The sequence below is a fragment of the Syngnathus typhle genome, linkage group LG4, assembly GCF_033458585.1.
Source record: "Syngnathus typhle isolate RoL2023-S1 ecotype Sweden linkage group LG4, RoL_Styp_1.0, whole genome shotgun sequence".
In the NCBI taxonomy this organism is placed as follows: Eukaryota; Metazoa; Chordata; class Actinopteri; order Syngnathiformes; family Syngnathidae; genus Syngnathus; species Syngnathus typhle.
In genome coordinates, this window is record NC_083741.1 from 10,900,334 (window position 1) to 10,922,507 (window position 22,174).

The following is a 22,174-nucleotide window of genomic DNA, read 5'->3' on the forward strand; positions in this document are numbered from 1 at the left end:
ACATTTTAAATAAATTTTGTCCATGAATATGTATTAAATTTATTCATGGACAAAATATAATTAACATCAGTCTGTGATTCAGATATTTTTAGGACAGCAGAGAAGGCCTTGCAGGCCCTGACGGCCCACCACTGGTAAATACAAACTAGAACTTTCTTAATGCCTGGATGCAACTAGTAACTTAACAAAGAGTGCTGACGATCTGGTAGTGCGGTTCAAGATAGGTTAAACAGGCATGTTTTAGTAATTCTTTTTGAATGAGATACAGATGCCAGTTGGCTCCAAAACACCTGTTGAATCTGTAATTACACACACATTTAGGGTGTCCCGCGCCTACTGCTCACAGTCAGCAGGGATAGGCTCCAGGATAAGGATAAGCTGTTCAGATAATGGATGGATGGATGCAATGCACACGCAGGCACGCACGCAGGCACGCAGGCACGCAGGCACGCAGGCACGCAGGCACGCAGGCACGCAGGCACGCAGGCACGCAGGCACGCAGGCACGCAGGCACGCAGGCACGCAGGCACGCAGGCACGCACTTTTTTAAAACCTTTTGTCATTTATTAGATTCTAAACTGCTCCAGATGCTCAACATAGCACAGTTGTGTGGTTTTATAATTGATGGTTTCTATAATCATGGCCTAATAGTGGTGTTACTTAAAGGTGGATTATGTCGATAAGTCCCTTCGAAGGTAAGGTTAAAAAAAAAAGCCCACGAGTTAACCTTGACAAACCTCATGATAAACACATGCTGCAGATGTTCAGTGACATGCTTGTCGAATACTCCAATATTCTCAAAATGAGGTGCAAAGCAGGTCGTGCCGAATTATTTTGATCATCTATGGTATCTGATGAAAACAATAATTAGTTTTTGAGTGTAAATAAATATAATCATTCAATGATCACCATCATCATCTCCGTTCACAGTCACTAAGATATACCCATCTTTTCGTCAAAACCGAGCAGCCTTCTACAGATGTCACAGTCACAAAAAATATATATTTTTTTTATCAACAAATAACAAATGTTCAACCGACAGTGTTGTGAATAATTGGACCGAGACACATGCTGTGCATTTCAAAGAACAACATCCATTTTTCTACTTTCTATAACATGGTGATGGCTGTTGACTGCCTCTAGTTACTTGTGACAGCACAATACAATAGGCTGGAGATAGGAATTCCAAATATTTATGTTCAATTGCTGAACGTGATGTAATACGTTTGGGAAAAACATCCCGGTGAGCACATTATGCATGTGTGGTGTAAAATATTCTGATATTACAGAGAAAACCAAATTAAACTTAGTCAGTTTTCATTTTCCAATTAATTTACCTCATAAAATATCTTATTTGTATCTTAATTGCATTTGCACAAAGTACCAGAGTGGGCTTTTGGCAGGGCGTACTCAATTTTAACTTTGCAAGAAAGTGTAGCGGCCCTCACACTTTCAGCATCACAAAGCGCAATATTTTCTGTGCAATTGACACAAAGCGTACGTAAATGTACATCCTTGCTGCTGCTTCAGCTAATGCTCCAGGGATTGTTTCCTCCTTCTCATGTGCTTTATTTGATAATGCTTCTTTTTCATTATATTGTTTGCCTTTTGAATCTCCTTCACTATCTTTTGCTGCTCCAACCAGTAAAAAAATTCCACTTACAGTTTGCTATGGTACAAATCAAATTGGAAGGAGAAGGCTTTCATACCAGCACAATAGCTTCTAATTTTGGAATTGATCAAACAATTATGAGAAACTTGGTACAGTAGTCCATTGATTTATCCATCAATAAGATGCGCAAATGGCGTAAAGTTTTGACATTTAATTTAAAGATAGATGTGACTGTTCTCAATCAACCAGAGCATTGTAATTAGCGGAGTCGAAACAAAACACACCATAATATCGGAGTAACGTACCGTATGGAACTGAAATGGAGAGATGGAACGAAACATAAATGCCCGCAATACAGTAATGGCGTATGGGATGTCATGGTAGTGGTCTAGTCATGTGACTTTATTGTACCATATTTCAAGCAGGTTTGTAGCTTTGATTTGGAGTTATTTGGTGGATCTCACCATGTTTCCATAGCTTCTTGTTATAGGCAGGTTCATCATGTAAGAGCCGACCGTATTCATGTTGTGGGTCAGTGCCTTGTTACAAACGTATTTGGCATGACTCCACAATGGAGGCAGATTTGTTCTCTGTTGATTGTCACCAAATCTGATACTGATCTCTAAACATTCAGGGATTACACGCTTTGGTGAAGCAACAATTTACAGAATTCAAATGATATACACTTTATCTTGATAATAGTTTTCAAACCTATTATTTTCTTTCAGAACAAAAACCCTTTTGATATTCGAAAAAATATTCTGGTGCTTATAATTCACATTTTTACATTTCACAACAGCTTTTTTTCCCCCATCATTGAACCTCAAACCACCTGACACAAAGTCACAAAGTTTGGGAGCTTAAGATCAGGGGATGCTTTGAGAATAATTGTCAATTTCTGTCTATGTGAAGCCCTTTGAGACTGCTTGTGATTTAGGGCTATACAAATAAACTTGACTTGACTTGACTTGACACCCACGTTTTCATTTGAATCTTTTCAAGTTTAAGAGAGGTCACACACGTATGTGCTAAAATGGGGCGTAAGGGGCCAACGTTCCATCTGTCTTGAAATGATGATGACAATGTCAGCTCCAGTTTAATATGATGCCAGAACACTGTCATGAATTCAGGTGGATCTCATTTATCATATTTTCTTTGTGTGGTCTTAGGTATTACTGAAACATTTGAACACTATATGATCTTAAACTATGAAAACAGTTAACACAGTTAAATTAATTTGATCAAATGTTACATTTTTTTGGGAAAGCAATTAAACTAGTACTTTCTAGTTTTGCTGCTATTTTGTTACTGTTACATTTACAAAGTAATCTTCCAACACTGTTGGTATCATAAATTGAATCATCTGACTTGGCGTAAAGTAAGTCATTTCATGTGCTCCTCAGAGATGTGCTGTTTGTTATACCCAGTGCTCTGTCTTCTACTGTAGATAAATCCCACACACAGGACCTTACAGTATGAGAACACTCCACTGAATATATTAGTTCCTCTGGGATTCCACTAATAGCTTTACATTGTGTTGATGGGACTGGTCAAAGCTGACAGCAATAACTATTTACTATCTCTTAATTTGAAGAAAAACACTGGGAATCTTATATGATAGAACTTATCTCATGCACTGTGATTTCCCACCCTTTAAAGTCAGAGATGAAAGTTTAGTTGAATTTAATTGTGTTCCAAAACACTAAGCATATGCTGTTTTATTTTATTTTCCTCAACTGTGAATTTGATTTATAGTGAATAAACAGTTATATTGGCTTAAAGATTTTACTTAACAAAATGATCAGGATGACAACAATATTTCTTTTGCATAATTTGTGAATTTCACCGGGAAAGAAAACCAGAAAACGTTCATTTTTTTCCCCTTAAGACCTATATGCGTTAAATTTCAAACAAAATACAGACTAAATTTTACATAACAGTGTGACTTAATTGGCAGTCAGAGTTTACTTAAGTTCTGTTGCAAACATTTCATACTTTGCAGTCTGGAACCACATGGAAATTGATTTTCACAAATCACATTTAAGACATTCATTTGATATGTGTCTGACTTTGGCTGCGTAAATCAAATTTCCAACTGTTCTGCGTGGCAGGGAATGAATTTCAATGTGGCAATCCAATTTGTTTTTCACTCAACTCTCCTAGATATATCATCTCCACAAACACTTGTATTCTCTCACAACACACCAGTCGGTGTCATCGAGGAAACTGTATTGGTTGGATCATTTCAGTAAATGTGGATTGAGTTAAAATCATCTGCAATGAGAGTTCTGTGTCTGACCTGTCAAATAGTCATCTCCTTTATAAACCAGTCGGAGTTGTCCATCATGCATATGAGTCCCTATCACTGTCTTTACGTGCACGCAATGCACGTTTGTTCTGTTATTGCATATACTGTACTGCATCACCCTGCTTTTTAGCTATAGGGGAGTATTATTCCTTTCATATCTATAAATACATACATAGACGGAGAAGATATTTGTGTTTTCTTGCGCAGAGTTTGACTGGCACCCACCTGCCCCTTCTAGCAGGGATAATACAGAATGATAATAGATGGCCCACAAATGCATCTGCATTGTCAGGTGCTCATACAACAGATATGGAGCACAGATCATCAGTCTGTCATCGAGCTACTCGCACCTCATCGAGAGGAGCCATGTGAGTGGAAAGATAAACTGATGAAAGATATTCATAGCTGTAGATCACTGGAACAGACTTCCCCTGACACAGTTGCAATCTTCTTATCAGTTTATAAGGAGGGTAAAAATACCACATGATAAGGTTGGATTGTTAGATTCCTGGCATCTGCGCGATCGTCTATGTTTCATAATTAGCTCTCACGAAGACGACTAATGAGGAAGCCACTCCAGAGTGAAAGTAATGGTTTTATCGTTTGAACAGCTTGGATGTCTTGACGCTACCATAATTCACATAGATGGGCCCAATTCAAATGATCTATAGGTTGAAAGCACGACAGCCATGCGCCCTAGTGAACAAAGCGTCGTCAATAGCAGCACGGTTGGATCAGTTTGGCGTGGGAAAATTCGAGAGCCCATTAAAAACACTGTTGCGGAACTGGTCCTTTTCATCTAACATCTTCTGGAAAGTCTTCTTTAATAGGGGATTCGTATTTCAACCCTCTGTTAGGTGTAAAGGCCATTGCATTTATTGTTGTACATTGACAATCGAGAAACTAGGCAGAAAATCAGGTGCATGTCACCAAATAAATGTAGCACAATGAACAGAAGCTTGTCTTGAAAGACACACCAAAATTCTCCCCCCAAATAGTGTTGCATTGAATGTGAAAACTGAATAATTGATTGACAAATAAATTATGAATATCCAGAATGTTCAAATATCTTAATGGTACCATCATCAGCACTTCTACTGGATGTCAGCAATCTGTAGAAATGCCCCCAACATCATAAAAATGATGGATAGCTAAATGGGGAGGTTTTTGTAAAAACTGTCCCAGTTGAGTAGACTATTTACTGTACGTAGTATATGTTTTTTAAAGATCGGCCCAGGAAAGGGTTTAAATGAAGAATCATTTTCACTTGTCACAAGATATTAATTAGCCAGTTTAACAGATGTCACAAGCGCTCCCTTACATTGATGGACTAGAAAGATGTCTGACATGTTTAATAATTGAATGCATCCTTCTGTACGCCATGGTTAATGCCATCAAAGGTGTTTTTTTTTTCTTGACAGACAGTTTTGGAGATGGTTTTAAAAGAAATCTTTTCTCACTTTGGTCAAAAGAATGCACAAAGAATAATATTCACGTGTCTGATGTCTCTAATTATGGTGCTATTTTTTTTACCTAATGGGTTTCTGAAATATCTGAAAGCAAAAGTCAAACCAAACAAATGATCATGCTGTCATATTTTGATTAGTGCATTTTAGCTTTGGAAAACAACTGAAGTGCGAACTTGCTGAGAGCTCAGAAATTATCTCAGAAAATTAAAATATACGTATTTTTATCTCAAGTGCTGGAACAAGCTGCATCTGAATGAAACACCAAAAGAACCAATTTATGTTTGTGTGATTCAAATCAGTGATGAACTCTTGAGGTTACCAAGTAATATTGTGAGTTCTTATGTAAATATACCCAGTTTGATTATCTCAGTTTCCACATTTCAACAAAATCTAATCAGCTGCTATGGTGGAGAGTGAAATTTACTTTTTTAAGAGAAGCCTGCAGTGAAACAACACAATTAACTAGAAAGGTCAGTTACAGAAATCAGCCATCCATCCATTTTCTGTACCACTTATGCTGTGCAGGGTTGTTAGGAGTTGGAGTCCATCTCCGGTGACTTTGTGCAAAAGATAATTTGCACCCTGGACTGCATGCCAGTCACTCACAGTCATACAATATTGCTCACATTCACACTGTTGCTGTGTGGGAAGTGATCCCCGCTGCCAGAACAGAAATTGGGGGAGTGAATAACTACATTCTCTGTGACTTAAAGAAACATGTGTATGCATTTCAATATATTCTTGGACAATCTTTGAGTACAGTGAAAAATGAGGCTGAATAATAAAAAAATAATAATTACTATGAGCCGACTTGTTATAAGAGAATCAAACCCTTTCTCGTCAAATGAAGCTCATGCACAAAACTGAAAACGTGGCATAACAACAACCAACGTATATCTAGAGATCTTGCTTAAATAGCATCATCTTGCAATTATTTTGTAGTAGCATGTGATGAAAAGTATCAGGCAAATATCTGTGAATGATTCAAAGTAGCACTCTTACATCTGCAATTTTTATTTATAGAGATAAAAAAAAGCACATCTTCAAGCTCATTCTGTATGCTTAACGTTAGTGTGGTGTAATGCATATACAGTTTTCTGCCTGGCCTGTTTTGTCATTTAAATGAGATATTCTCAAGAGCCCCGTCTTCTATCTTTAAACAAGGAAAAGCGAGGTAGCCTCATAGCCCTTTACAACTGCACAGAGGCCACAGAGCAACACGGTGCACTTTGTTTAGCTTTCTGAGCGTTGGCCATTTGCCTCTTGTTCCGACACAGGCATTCACTAGTACGTTAATAGGTTCTTTTATTTGGGAAAGATCAGAGTGATGAATTTCATTATGCAATGTGTTGACACACACACACGCACACACACAGCGAAAGAGAGCGAGAGAGAGAGAGAGCGAGAGAGAGAGAGAGAGAGAAAGCGAGCTTATCGAAGGCAGAGAGCTCATCGGAGGTGGCGTGCTCGGCAATTTGGCAATAACATGAATGACAACATAGTCAGAAAAGTATGATCCAGTTTCATTCTTAATGAGTTTAGTATCTTAATCAACATATAAGTCCGTCACATTTCTTTCATAGAGTCTCAACTACAAATACAGATTGGGAATGAATATTTTAAGTATGGCTGCATCTTTGTATTATGTGTAAGATTATTCCAGTTAATGAAAACAAATCTTTTTTGTTTTTTATGTATGTATTTTTGGGAATGCACCATTGCGTTTTTTGAATCCAAATATGACGGGATTTGTGTGCATAGTGAATGTTGTTTTTTTCATCAGGGTCACAAATGGTTGTTTGGCAACAATTTTAATGGTCTCATGCGCTTTTCCTTGTTCTATGGCAACAAGAAAAACTGTTTGTTATCATTAAAACTGTTTGGGAATGTCTTTGCAGTTTACAAGTGTTTACAGCTGTTTGCAACTGAGCTCTGGACATTTTACCATTTTGAAAGGGGGCTCATTAATTCTTTGTATAAAAAGAGGCACTGAGAGCCTGCCCATCCATCAAATGTACAATTAAATAATAGATTCAATATTTTTTCCCTTCCTTATTTCCCAAAAGTGTATCTGTAAATGATCACAGTATCTTGCAATATTTCCTGATTCCATTACTGAGTGAAGTCCATGGTAGAAAAAGAAGAAAAAAAAGCACCAAAATATGGAACACCTAATTTTATCTTTAGATTATGAAACTGAAAACAGACAAAGTCCACACAGACAGTTTTGGAGTAAATATTATGTTAATATAAATCAGATGACTGCCCCAATGCCACAAGCTTTTTTAAAAACATCACCTCGATGCCCCTCAATGCTTGTTAAAAATAACTTTAATAGGAAATGCTACCTAATGGCCATGAAACATAAATGTCAAAAAAAAAAAAAATAGTATCAAGTTCATCTATGTAATAATGTCCTCTGCTTCCATCAATATTCCTCATGCGGTAAAAAGGCCAGTCCATTTAATTGCTAATTACCATTTTATCACTGACGTCTGTCTACGCGGAGCTCAGGAATGTTTCATGAGAAAACAAAACACTATTAGTTCAAATGTCACACGTGCAAGTCGCATTCAATCGACAGATGAGGCATGACAGAAAACCATTACATTTTTAATGAAGTCATGAGTTAATTCTGAAGCTTTGAAACATCCCTTTAGACCCGTAACGCAATGGACACAGATGTGTAGAGCAAATGTTTATTTTAGTGTGAATGCGAGCTGCAGTGGCCACTTTATATTTATGTCGACATAATCGCGCTTTGTGGTGCAAATCTGTGTCGGTTGCAGCTCGCCGGATGCTGCATGAGCTCGGGCCATGGGGAGAAGGGAACATGATTGAAGCCGAGCATGCACAGAATGGTGGGGCTTGTGTGCAACAACAGCGTCTGCATGTGGAATGAGTTTTAGACAGGAAGTAGAGCGCAGAAGAAGATGAAGCATTAGTGCAAGAGCAGCAGCTTTCTCAAGGGTGCTATATCAACAACACACGCACCAGTTTCTGGGTGTGCGTGAATGTATACTTGGAATGCACGTGTATAATTGAGTAGAGATGGCCAGCCAGGTATGATTGGCGTGTGCTCCAGGGAGGTTGGTGCTGCAAGACAGCGATTGGCTGTGCTTGATAGTAAGGAGTGGCTGGAATACGAACGTCTGCTCCTGCCTTTTGCTCGGGCAGGTTTTCGGGACAGCTATCGAGGAGACGTGGTGTTTAAGTGATTGCGCATGCCGAGCGCAGAGCATCTCAGCTTGTGAGAGAGGGGACAAGAGAAAAGGTTGGAGGGAGGGGGGGAGCAAGAGAGAAAGAGAACAGAAGCTCGTGAAAAGAGAGGGCGGGAGCTTAAGGCAGAGAGACCGGACCGGCGTTCAAACACTGCAGTCTTTCTTTTGCTTCTGAGAAGAAACTGTCCCTCTTTCAACTGGCTGTCTGTCTCGCTGCTCAGCCATGACCCCACTGGACGTCTTGTTCTCCATGCCCACCTAGAGAGGACGAGACAAACGCTCTCTGGCGCGGGAGGGAGGCACCAAAGGACGGGACACTTACTAATTTGGGTCTGGAAATTAATTAAGCATCGTCAGGACTGAGGGAGAATATGAGGGAGTTGAAGAAGACGACTTGATACGCCGTTTGCGTGGGCAGAGAAGAGAGGAGGAGTTACCGCGAGAGACTTTTCGGGTAGAATTGGCAAGTTAGGGCAGAGGTAAAAACAGAGGAGAGGAGATTAGGGATTTCAATCTACAACGATTAGTTTGCTCATGTACATCATCCATCCATGTGTGCTTGTTAATGTCCCATTCACACTCCCACCCGCAACCTTCTCTTCGCATTGCATGTCAGCAAAATCACGTCTCACACATGCACGCTGCTGAGCTCTGTGTCACAGCGTGAGCGCATGTTGAAGAAGTTGCAGCGGGAGCCCGATCAGCAACTTCTCATGAGACCCGGCAGGACATTTCTGGACCATTTTGACAGCCCAAAGCAGCTGGGCATGACGGAACGGGAGGTGTCAAAGCTCTCCAATCATCTGGCTGATTAAAGTGATTCGAGATGAACCTGCTAACCATTTTATCTGCCAGGGCACGACACCTGCGTTTGAAGGATTAGAGCGGTGGGAATCAGGGATGGTCAGATGTGTATGCTTGGATTAGGCTCTAAACACACAAGAATTACACAGGTGTTGCGGCAGGATTATGCAAACTCTCCTGCTGCATGCAGTGACATTATAGGATTTAGGAATCAGGTGAATGACAGGGTATTATCTCCAGCAGATTAATTCTTATCAACCGATGACTCTTTGGATATAATTGTATCAGTTGCTCCAGGATTTAAAAGGTAACCCGAGGAGAGGTGAAAGCACTTTCAACATCACCCCTCAATGACTTTGGCTCCCTCATTGTGAACTTTGCACAGTGCTGAGTTAGGCAGTTGCTGCTTAAAACTTGTATCATGAGACGCTCGAGCACGGATGAGACGCCGTACCGGCGAAGTCCGTCTCTGGACAGCAAGCCTGACACACCGCCGTTCACCTCTGGCTTCCATCGATTCAGCGGAGAGTTTGAATACAAGCGGCCGCCGTTTGCGTTCGGCTTCACCACCACAAAGGGCCCACAGACAACCAAAGGCCGCTGTGCTCCAGGAAAGAAGTATGTGGTGTTTTACCTGGACCTCTCCTTCATATTCCTTCTAGAACTACGACGCTGCAGGATGGCTGAAGGTTGTATGATGGCACTGCGTTATGGGATGGTCTTCTTCAACCTCCTGTTCTGGGTAAGACAACATTTTGTTTACTCTGTCTGACTTACCAACTATTTTTCAGCTTGTTTGCTTTCAATTTCTTGCTTCTGTTTACTCTCATACAGCTTTGCTTGTTTGTGATGTGGTAATGATGTGAGAGGAGAGGGCGAAGGTGGTCCAGATTATGGATTTCGATATGCGCTATCCTCACTGTGTGGGTGATTCAAGCGTATTCTTCTTACTATAGCATACTTAAAGTGTAGGTGTACGCTGATTTGTTCGCCGTATTAAGCTTTGGCTTCCTTGCAGCGTGTTTTATATGCACTTAATCATAGTGTTATTATTATTCAGTAAATCTTTCCCTGGCTGTGCTTTGCCTGCCTGCGTGTGCACCTCCACATTTAAACATCTAAGTGAGTGTCAGTCTGCGGTAGCTCGCTGATCATATCAGTTACCCATGAAGTTGTTTTTTCTGCTGGTGTCACTGGCACTCTGATAACACAACAACAGGTCACTTTCACTCACACTGTTAAAAATGTCAGGTTCCTCCCAAGTGGATCCGACTTGACTATTGTGTGTATTGGCCACAAACTCCCTTGGGAAATTCCTTTTAACTCGTCACATAGTTTGCAAAGGATTCTGGTCCCCATGGCTACCTTGCTGGTACTTTCTTTGATTTGCCGTATTGTTCTGTTCTTAGTGGTAAGGGAATGAGCTGAATGTCGAAATACAATCTAGTTGCCCAGATGCAATCTCCCTTAGGCATCGAGCAACCTCTTCACTCCCATATCTTGTGTCTGCTATAAAACTCAGTGGAAGAGTGGTCACAATTTGTTATTTGCACAGATGTGTGTGTGCGTGCGTGTGTGCGTGCGCGCGTGTGTGTGTGTTGGCGCCATGAGAAAAATATTGACCACTTGACCACACTGAGCAATTGGCCCTCTCCTCTGCAGTGAAGCCAATCATGTTACAAACCTCCAGGTAAGAATTGGCAATATGGCAATATGGCACCTGTCTTTTTATCTGAGTCACACAGATTCATCCAAATCAAACCTCATTTAACATTGGGATTATGTTAATTACTGCAATTCAAAAGTGAATACATTTGGACTGCAATTTAATATATGCATAAGTGTAATATACAACCATTTAATTTATAATTCACGCAGGAATTACAGAGTCCACTGATGCCTAATGATGTGTTTTGAATTTTTTCCAATATTTTAACAATGCAATACAAATACTACACTAGATACATACATACGACATCTATACATAGAAAGGCAGAAAGGACAACCAAGCTCTAGATTTCATAAATATAGATGTATGAAAGGCGATATATAATAGGAGGGAGGGAACTGGTGTATTAATCAAAGCTTAATCAAGACCGTTACAAAATGAATAATATTTTGGTTAATAAATTATCATTTCGCAAAGAGAAATCACGTTAACGGTTCATTTATTTTTAAGCAAAATGGTTGATTCGTGCTTTTCTCCACTGTCTAATATGTAAATATTTCCTGCTTTACTCCTTCCTAGTTGAACATTCAATTCAAGCAAGAAAAACATTTCGAAGGTCTATAATTACCGTTTAAAAAAATTAATATTGGCAACCTACCAACACCAATAGTGCAGGCATAAATCATAAATAATTGACCCAACAGAATTTCTAAGATGAGCCACAATATATCATGGTGTCTGGATTCAGGCTCAGTTTTAGGTTAATGTTAACAATGTTTTTATGCACTTTGTATCATCTTCCTAAAATGCTGTTGACTGTCCAGTGAAGCCTAAAATGTGATGAGTAAGCGAATGGTTTTAAGATAAAATAATAACAGGTGTCTTTGCACAAGCTGTCTGTTGACGACAGTTCTTCAGTATATCAACACAAAGAGCAAAGAGTTGACATTTTCAGTTGATAAGCATCACGGACATTGAGAAATGGGAAGCTCAGAGGAGGACAAAGACAATCTTACAAAGTCAGACTATTATTTTCTATATTCATGTGCTAGACCTCTGCTCACTAGTGCATGCTAACTGAGCTCAGCCTATCTGTTGTCATATAACACCGGTGTTAAATTTTTAAAACAAATGCTAGAACTGGTACATTGCGTCAAACTACAATTGAATGTTATGACGACGTGGGGTCGGACTTGCTGCGCTGAGGGCAAGAACGAAAAGAACATGCGCATGGTTATGTTGACTGGAGAAGGCTGACAGCTCATTTGCACCCACACACCAGTTGCCACTTTGCTTAGGTTTTGCTGCAGTAGAAAAAAAAAACGAGTGACAGGACGATGCACTACATCAGAACTTTGAAGCGGCACAGGGGATGAATGGTTAGCATTGCTGTTTCAAATCCCGTTCAAGGTTTATCTCCGTTTGAATCAGCATTGGGGAGCTTTCGCTGGGTACGACACACTGTCCAACAAACATTAATTAAATTGGTAGTCCTGCAATTAAGGCCATGGTGTTTAGTTCAGTCTCTCACATCATAAGTAAACATTAATATACAACATCCACTTAAACTCTCCAAACCCTGATAAATCAAAGTGTTGCTTCAGGAATGTCATTCAGTGTATTGATCAGTCTCGATAAGCAAGGGGCAATTAAAAAGGCACACAGAGTAGTTGAATGTATACTACTTTTATAGAAACTGTCAAAAATAAATAAATAAATAGACAAATAAATAAATAGATAAATAAATAAACTAAAATGATTAAATGCAGCTAGCTGTTGGACACTACAGTGAAATACCCTCCGTCCTGGGATTTAGCAAATTTGGCATTTTTGATGCAAAGTTTTTTCCTTCATTCATTAATTCTGATCTTTATAAATGTATTATATGTTCAAATGTGCTTGTATTGTTTTGAACGTGTGTTTGAATGTTTTTTCCAAGCACCATAAATTATACAATAACACGCCTGCGGTGTATTTTTATGCCACGGATTCCTCAGTGTTGTGAAATATAACCCCTGTGATACTTATCTAAACGGAATTTTGTTCCATTTAAATATATTTACATTGAATTATCTAAAAACGGTCCTATTTGGACTCCTACAATCAGAGTGGAAGGCAGTGTCAGAGTGTCCACTTCCACTTCTGTGATTTCTCTGGCCAACATTGCATCATCGACCCAAGGGGCTCTGCTTGCAGTTGCTTATAACCATACTTAACACACCTCAACCTGCCACAGGACCTAACCTAATTATTGTCTTCTCCCTCAATGCCAAGGAATATCAGTACTTCTCTTGTGCACAGCATATAAAGGGGATGAGAGGAGCAGCTTTTATTGACAGTCTCTTGTGATCACACCCACAATGACGCAAATTACCCTGCACCTTGGTTAATAAGGTGGTCCTGTTTTTGTTTGCTTTTAGTTTAGATCGTTTAGATCGTTTAGATCGTTTACGCCATCATAATTTCTTTAGGAGGTACTACTTTGTCAAAATGATTAAATAGATTGTAAATTTTTACTAAACAATTAATTATTAATATTGATTATAAAAAAATGTCTGTAAAACTAGACTGAAACTTTTATGGGGAGTTTTCGTTGATAGAAAATGGACTAAAATTATTTAATATCAAGATGATAAAATAAATAATAATAAATATTTTCATCCAAAAGGCTGAGACTAACACTAAAAATAATTAGTGTGTATATGAATGACATATTGGTTCGAGCCTAATTGGGTTTGAAGCTAAGTTACATTTTTGCAGTTGTCATTGTCGCTAATAAGAAAAAAACAAAACAAGATTTTCACAGCCCAGTGTGGATCTTATAAAACAAACATTGGAAGAAGACAAAATAATGATGTGGTTAAATGCACCAGTGAATTCTTTTAGTAGACAACTATGAATTTTAGCAGTCTTTCCCAACCTTTAATTGAGCCAAGGCAGAGCACCAAACAAAAATGTCACAGAAAATATGAATGCTGAAATAATGATGAGCTCATCTCATTCTACTCACAAATTGACTCCTATTATTCTGTATGTCGTTAGCTTAGATGCACAAAGGTATACATGTAATTAATAAATCCTCTTTGGACCAGTTAAATGAAACTGGATAATTTCTTACTTACTGGGGTAACCTCTGATTTCGGTGGAAATGTATGACAATAAAATTCCTTGAATTACTGCATGCTTGAATAATATCTCACAGTGCATTAGTGCCACAGCACCCTGGCTGGCAATCACCGTCTCACCTGGATGCACTGAATGTTTATCAACAGAGATTCATGGACCAAAACAGCGCATGGGTGAAACGCATTAAGACATCCTAAAATGTTTTAATCATAAATGAATGGAACAACATGGACACCTACACCAATTGCAACCAATTTGGTTGCAGCCTCGAGCTCTGACTCCATAAAGTAACACAGTAATGACTAAGCATGTGCTAGTATTTTAAAAAACTAAAACCGTGATTTTAGCGTCTTTTATGTTATTTTCAAGTAAACTATCCCTGGTATCACGAATCCTTGCTTAGCACCCAGTTCCAAATATGGTCAGGCTTTCGTGGCGTGCAGTGGAATCAGGGCTTTATTACAAGCAGGATTTCCGAAATAAAAATCCCAACACTATTAACACTAAATTAAGTCAATATAAATATAAGTAAATTTCTCTCCTTTGAAAGTAGAATGGGAAGCGAGGTGAAAATAATCTGGAGATGGTTGAATTTTGTTATTACATTCCGAGTGGTATTGGTGCAAACTTTGGGATGTATTTTATATTTTGGTAATGAAAAGACATTGCCATAGAAACACATTCAATCGGAGCTCTGCTTTGTGTTGCTGTGTGCGGACGTCATACCTTTGAAAAGAAAGCCAAACAAGGACAACATTCACTGAAACAGGAGTACCAATGTGTGAAGTGTTAAATAAGTTTAAACCTTGGCTACGAGTGTTAGAGGGGGAAAATATTGCGTCTTCCCAAGCAAACAAAAAAGCTAATGAGCAAAGACTGTAACCCAACACAAATGTTGATTATCCCCTGAATGTAGTCGTGATGACTTTTGCAGAAAATTGCAACAGTACGATGCTAAAAAATATGCCAGCGCTTATAGTTGCAAATCACTACAGGGGCTGGTAAATGGCTCAGCGCGGAAAAGAAAGACCAAAACAAATTTTAATTAATTTGGCCAGCACAAAAGGGCTTTTCCTCACTTTTAGAAGAGTGTTGAGTAGGTGGGTGATACCCTTTTCAACAGTGGCTGATTCTGGGACAGAGATGCAAGAGATATGATTGCAGGCTGTAGGAAGAGCCTGGAGACATGTTCTCTGAAGTTGTGTTTACTTGTCGTCATAATGTAGGTCAGAACCCAGTGGAAAATCCAGAGATTGCCAGAGTTGTGAATGGATTGCATCCGTCTCCAACAATTTTAACAGATCAATAGAAATTGCCCTTCTACTGATCTGAGTTGTGTCTGACCTGCCCTGCTCAGCCCCTGCCGCCACACAATCCATTGATTCAAAGCAGCATACGGGAACGTGCGTGGCATGAGAAGCTCATTTATTAGGGCTGCACTTTGCATTTGTCGAGTGAGACATGTTTGTGCACATAAAGTCAAAGGCAACAATAGCACGCTGCGTCTGGCTTTTGGTGAAACCTGGAAACGGAGCCGCGGCACAAGGGATCTTTGCATTGTTTATTTTCATGATTACTGCGAGGTGAGAGCAGCTACAGTGTTTGTATTTCTTTTCACGATCAGTAATCAAATCAGGTTGACATCATAGGCCTCAGCGGGACACTCAACTGGACGTTTAAAGCCAAATAAATCTAAATATTCACACTCGCACAATGCACCAATACTACCACTTGAATATTCACCTCAGGTTTTCCCTGGCTTCAGAGAGATCATTAAGGCTGACCACTGGACTATGAAATACAGATATGGCCTGAAGTCTTCAGATGCACCTCTTTTAATCAGTTTATTAATCAATCATGTGTTGGACTAGATGCCCCCTAAATCTTAAATCTTCAGCCGTCCCAAACTTTCAACTTTGTGGAACCTGTTTGGAAAAGGTAATTTACGGTTCCATCTTAATGCATATTGCATGGCTGAGACATGTTTGAAGTGCAAATTACATACAGGATGTCACTGGAACTTCACTGGAGATACACCGAAAAGTCCGAACAAGAGATGTCGGCTTATATCGGCGCACGTTGTATTGAGTAGAGTATTGCTCCTTCGCAACGTACGTCCAAGTGGATGTCACTGAGCTTTCAGTAGCTGACCGCAAATACCTTCAGACAGAATCGACAGTGCCTCTGCTGGTTGCAGCCATGAAGGGCTCTCCTTCTTGCATCAATTGTTTTTGACATTTAAAATCAATACCAACACCTCCTTCTTGCATCAATTGACATTTAAAACCAATACCAGCACAATCGATCAAATTCTTCACAATCAATTACTTTTCAAGTCCTATGAGCACATCTAACCAATCCATTCTCACTGGCACTTTAATTTTAAATATAAACATTTAAATGACATAAAATGGGGATATAAACTGGAAATAAAAGTTTACAACACCGAGCCAAAGCAAAACCAACAATTCATTCGGCGCACACCACTAAAAAATACATTGAGCTGCCAATAAACTAATTGCTCTCCTAAGTTTTTTTTTAGCTTCACTTTCATTGGACTGAGACAACACAAATTAAACTAACCCTCAAATGATTTAATCACAATGAAACCCAGTGTGCCCGTCACCTTTAATCACACTTGCAAAAATACGGAGCCTCCGAGGCTTTGACAGGTTTGTGTGAGGGGACCTGTTACAGGCGCTCTTAAAAACCCACTACCACTAATGTCTGCATACATAACAAACTAACAAGTCACTTAGAAAAAGATGACTGGTCCTTGGTTGTCTATACTAAATATAGATCGATTCAAGATAGATCCAAGGGTTTGAAAGATAAGTGCCATGGAGGTCAAAAAAACATTTGGAAGAAGATGGTAAAGAAAAAGTATGGGCTTTTTTTCACACCACACTTGTTGTCGAAAAACTGAAGTTGCCTGCTTGCCCACTCGAATTGCCGTTACAGTAGCCACTCAGACCAATTCAGCCAGTTACCAGGCATCCACAGTGACAAGGGTCAAAAACACCCCCAAGGTGCCTCAGTCACACACGTCAGTGAGTTCATTTTGAGTAGGTTTTCATTTTAGAAATCATTGTTGTACTCCCCCTCTCCCCCTAATAATTGTCAATCAAAAATGATACTGTAAGTGAAACCCTTATCTTCCTCTAGCTGTTAATACTGAGTGAGTCAGCCTCCACCAAAGACTCCATCAACTTTCCAAATTAGCCTGGGGCATGAGTGCATGGAGTAGAAATAATCAGTGAGCAATGTGCTGACTCTTAGTATGTCAGTGTTGGTGTGAGAACATACAGTACAGTATTTCTTTCACCGCATCAGCCTATCAACACTTCCTTATTATTGTACAGTTCTTCTCAAAATGCATTTAAAAGGATTTGTCATCAAGTCAAGCATCGACACAGTATGTAATATAATATATCCAAACAATGTCTAATTACTGGGAATGTGTTGAACTCTTTGTTTGTCAATGTCTTGTTTTTTATTCAACATTAGGAGTTATGCTGTATTAGGATCAAATAAATAAGTGAGATGTGAGGTGTTTGGCCAATTCCTGTTGTTCACTTCATCCATAATTTTTTTTCACGGGCCGCATTGTAGTCATAGCTTCTTTCTGAGGGCCATTATGACTGTCAACCCAAATAAATGTATGAGCGCCTCATATTATATACAGTAAAAGCTACAAAACAAACTGACAAATAACCCGTTTTCAAATCAGATGAGTAAAAACTGGTCAAATATTTAAAAAAAAAGTTATTAAAAGTGAAGACAATTTGCAATTCTAGTAATGACACACAAATTTGATGCGCAATTTGTCTTCGCGGGCCACATAACAATGATGTGGCGGGCCGTATCTGGCCCCCGGGCCGTGAGTTTGACACCTGTGACTTAATCACTTACTAAAATGCGCTAAGATTTATCGGCTAAATCAATTGCACGGAGGAGAACGCATTTCAACATCATAATGCAAACACGCCTTTATTGATTCCTAATTTGCAAAACATTGTTCAACATTAATATTTAACAAAAAGCAAATGCCTGTTTGTTAATCCAAGAAAATTAACATCTATTTAAATTGGGGTTTTCTTGCCCGCATTATTGATGAAATACTGATTGACAACTGGGTTGCCCGCATTATTGATGAAATACTGATTGACAACTGGGTCTTGCAGGAGCAAGATAAGAAACGAGTTGGTTTCCAGCAGCATATTGCACTGAGTCAGCCAAACAACACAGAATAATGTCGTCTGCGTAAAGACTGGCATGACAGTCTTTTAGAGAGGAGCCTCTTACAGTGCTATAAATTATAAATAAGACAGGTCTTAAAAATGCTCCGTGTTGAATATAATTTTCGAGTGGATAAAATATGTCTCTCCTTGACACACTGCGATATTTCAGAAAGGTCAATCAAAATCACATCATATATCCTCGACACACCAAAAGAAGTTGTCATGGCAGTCATTATGCTGCTTCAATAAAGGTCAGGGATCAAATTCAAACACCAAAGTTTAGTGGGCGTAGAACATTCTGGTTTATGAAACTTTACTTTGTCAATGTGTCTCACAGCATTCGTGTAGGTTGTTGTATTAAGTACACTGGAACCTAAATGGACCTTAAATTTGAATGGGAGTAGGCTGTTCAAATCAGCATTTGCGCTTTTAACTTGGGTTTTGTGGGGCTCAACAAATGTACACTCGGCATATGCACAAAATGTGTTTTTGTGTGAATAATAGAAAATACAGTGGCATACGCCATGTATTGTATAAAAACAAGAGCATGCAGCAAACTGACTTTTATCAAAACGTTACTCATCAGTCAGAGGAGTGGCAATGCATGGATACAACTAGCGAGCTGTACTGTAAGGAGCAATGTTTCTGCTCTGTTGTTGTCTTTAGAACGCTTTTCTAAAGTTTTGCTTGTGAACTTAGATTTGATGTCATTAATATCTGAAAAGAACGACTTGTTGACCCCAATTAAAGCAGTTTGGTGAAAATCTTGGTAATTGTTTGGTCCTATCAAACTTCAGAAATGCTTCCGGGATGTTACCTGTGCATCTGTTCTCAATCACATCGGGGTCAATGTCGAAAAGTTCAACAATCTATTCTGACAACTCATTGATGTCCACATCAAGAATGGGGTTAGCAATAAAGGTCACGCAGGCTTCCGATTTCCTCTAAGTCACAGAATCTGTCTGAAAAATTCCCGACCTCTCATAGACAACAACAGCCAATCAGCCGTATTCTCTCTACTCATATCAATGAAATGCTAAATGCTAATGTATTTGCTTAGCCACCTGAGCTGTGACTGAGGGTACCTCCAGAATCTAACACAACATTCCTCCGGAAAATCTCTGATTGGACTTGATGATTTTAACAACCCGGCTCTTGCACAAGTGCCTGTCATTGGATGATACAGTAATAGTTCACAAATCAAAGTAGTTACTGATCCACTTTACAGTCTGCAATAAATTCTGAGTGTGGTGCTGTCATCGCAGGTGTGAAATCATTCCTTACTAAAATCAGTTTTTTTAGTGGGATACTTCTCCTTCCCTCAACAATTTGTTACAACATTATTGTAAAACTCCCTGGATGGTGGTTCTCCGTGGAAGCGATGTTAAGAACTGCTCTTTTGTACAAGTCAACGAACACTATCCTTGCAAAAACAACAATCCGGGTTCCAGCACTAGAGACCACAGGCTCGTCACACTGTCAAAACAACTGAGCAACTATTCACGTCCATCTCCAGCGGCTTCATTGCATCAGCAGACAGCGCACACCACAGTGTTCACACCTGGCTCGACATTGGCAATAATGAACAAAATCCTGAAATCATAATTCTGCCATTAAGGAGATTATGATTGTGCCTCATTAGTTATCCAATTATCGGTAACGTTTTTTTTCCTGCATATTCAGGATGTTTTGTCTTCTACTGGTGTGACTGCTGCTGTTTTTGATAGCCAAGCTCAAAAGATCTTGGGAGGGGGCAGGGTACCTTTTATTTTGATTGAGTGGGAATTTAGACCAGTCCAGTGATCATTTTTAGTGACCGTTCAAATATTTGCTATTGTTTTTTTGAGTTCTTTGTAAGCGACTGGAAAGGGGCTGGCATGCTACAGTTAGCTGTTGTTGGTGTGTTGGAGATAATTGATTTAGTGAGCTTGGACCCATAGAAATAAACTTATTCACTGTAGGATCATATGGTTCAAAGATCTATGGCCTCACTTTACAAAACACTCTTTTACACCATACCAGAAAGCTGAGAGTAAAATTAATGGTCATTGAGTAATCCATGCTGACAGACCTGAATTGTGAAAATCTTAAAATATTCATAGAGGACACTTGAGGGCTGAATGTGTCAAAGTGATGTGCGATATAGTGGAAAAACAGCAAGTGGGTGTTGAAATCAGCACTTCACTACAGACATCCCCCCTCAATTTTGTCAATGGATCATTGAGTCACATTCCGTACTTCGTGAACCGCAGCTCACTTCAGGACGTTAACGGATTGTTTGAATGAAAATTGATTTACTGAGTCATGCGGTTTTAAAATCAGCACAAACAGGTTCTTCTGACATGAATAAATTCCCAAAGACAGCTGTGATGTGTTCACGATACATGCAAACAAGACTGAACATCCTGGCAGCCTGTCTTATTACAGATGGTGACCAGATGGAACCTATCAGCTCCCTCACCAGACCAACTCTGTTTTAATAGGAAGAGAAAAAAAAAAACGCTTCTTGACACATCTATTTGACAGAGTGGTTTCATGCCAGACACTTCCTTAGGTTTAGGGTGCGGCGCACTCTCCACTGGAATGCATCCAATGTAAGATTCTGTCTGGATTTTGATTATCCCGTGTTCCTTCCACATTCCAAAATGTGTAGCCTACAACATGTTCATCTGACCATTGGTGTGATTTTGTGTGAATTTGTTAATATGTGACTTGTAATTGACAAGTGATCAGACAGACATATTTGGACAAGAAAGTCAAAGCTGCTTAAACTTTTTAAAAAAAGATCACATATATGAGTATTGTGAAAAGATACTTTTAAATTCTTAGTATTCTTTTGTAGTGCCTAGGACATTTCTGAAACATATTGTACCTTGCCACAAAAAACACTGTACAGCAAAATGTAGTTGAATTCAATTGATAGGGGAATTGTATTCTTTGGAAACTGTTTTTCTACATTAACAGAGAGATTCTGTTTGCTGTGTAATTCTCCTATGTAATCCTCTTAGTCAACTGGGATAGGCATCATTTGTTGCCATAACAGTGAAAAGAAAATGCTTCATAAGAAAGGCGTCTTAGGGATTTTCAGAGCGGGATGAAGGAAGCGCGTATAGGTCCTTCGGTGTTTAGAGCCAAGAAATGGGCAACGTTATCGAGAATATAACCACAGTTTTGACACTCAATGGTGCTGTGGGAGTCGGAGATTGTCATTTGTCAGTCGTTTACAATTGGCATCCACACAGTGGGATGCATGGTTGTGAAAGTTTCATTCTCTCATAGCGTCTCTCTTTCTAAGATTTCTTATTTTCATTTTTAAGTTGCTATCACCCTAGGTGAAGCCGAGCATTACCTTTTATCATTCAAAATGTTTTTTGTGCTAGTTTACCTAATTGAGTTCAGGGCACGTCTCAAGACACGCCACGGTGATCTTACGGAAAGCTCTGAACTGAAAAAATAATCAGAACGGCTCTGTCCACGGCGGGAAGTTAAAGATTTCATGTGGTTTATTCATTATAATATCTGTAGACCTTCACCAAAAGCCACTGGAAAAAGAAAAGTCATTTTTACTGTTAGAGTATAGTGATTTGCAATTGTCTTTGGTGTGATTGGTTGTTTTGGATAACGTACTACTGATTATTTTACTTTTTTATTTTAAAAGCAACATATTTCTAATAATGCTGAATAATACAAAATATACAACATGTTTGCAAAAGACAACCAGTCC

The 22,174-nt window shown here is 39.2% G+C and overlaps 1 protein-coding gene across 2 annotated transcripts in view; it reads left to right on the forward strand.

Annotated features, from left to right (window-relative positions):
* tspan4a (tetraspanin 4a) overlaps window positions 1–22,174 on the forward strand; it is an 83,052-nt gene that overhangs the window by 5,998 nt on the left and 54,880 nt on the right. Inside the window, exon 2 of one of the 2 annotated variants that reach the window (XM_061277404.1) lies at window positions 10,077–10,156. In XM_061277404.1, coding sequence (XP_061133388.1) covers window positions 10,094–10,156 — 63 coding nt within the window. In that variant the 5' untranslated portion in view covers window positions 10,077–10,093. Of the gene's footprint in view, window positions 1–8,696; window positions 10,157–22,174 lie in introns of those variants that run through there. The other variant, XM_061277403.1, reaches the window with a different exon arrangement.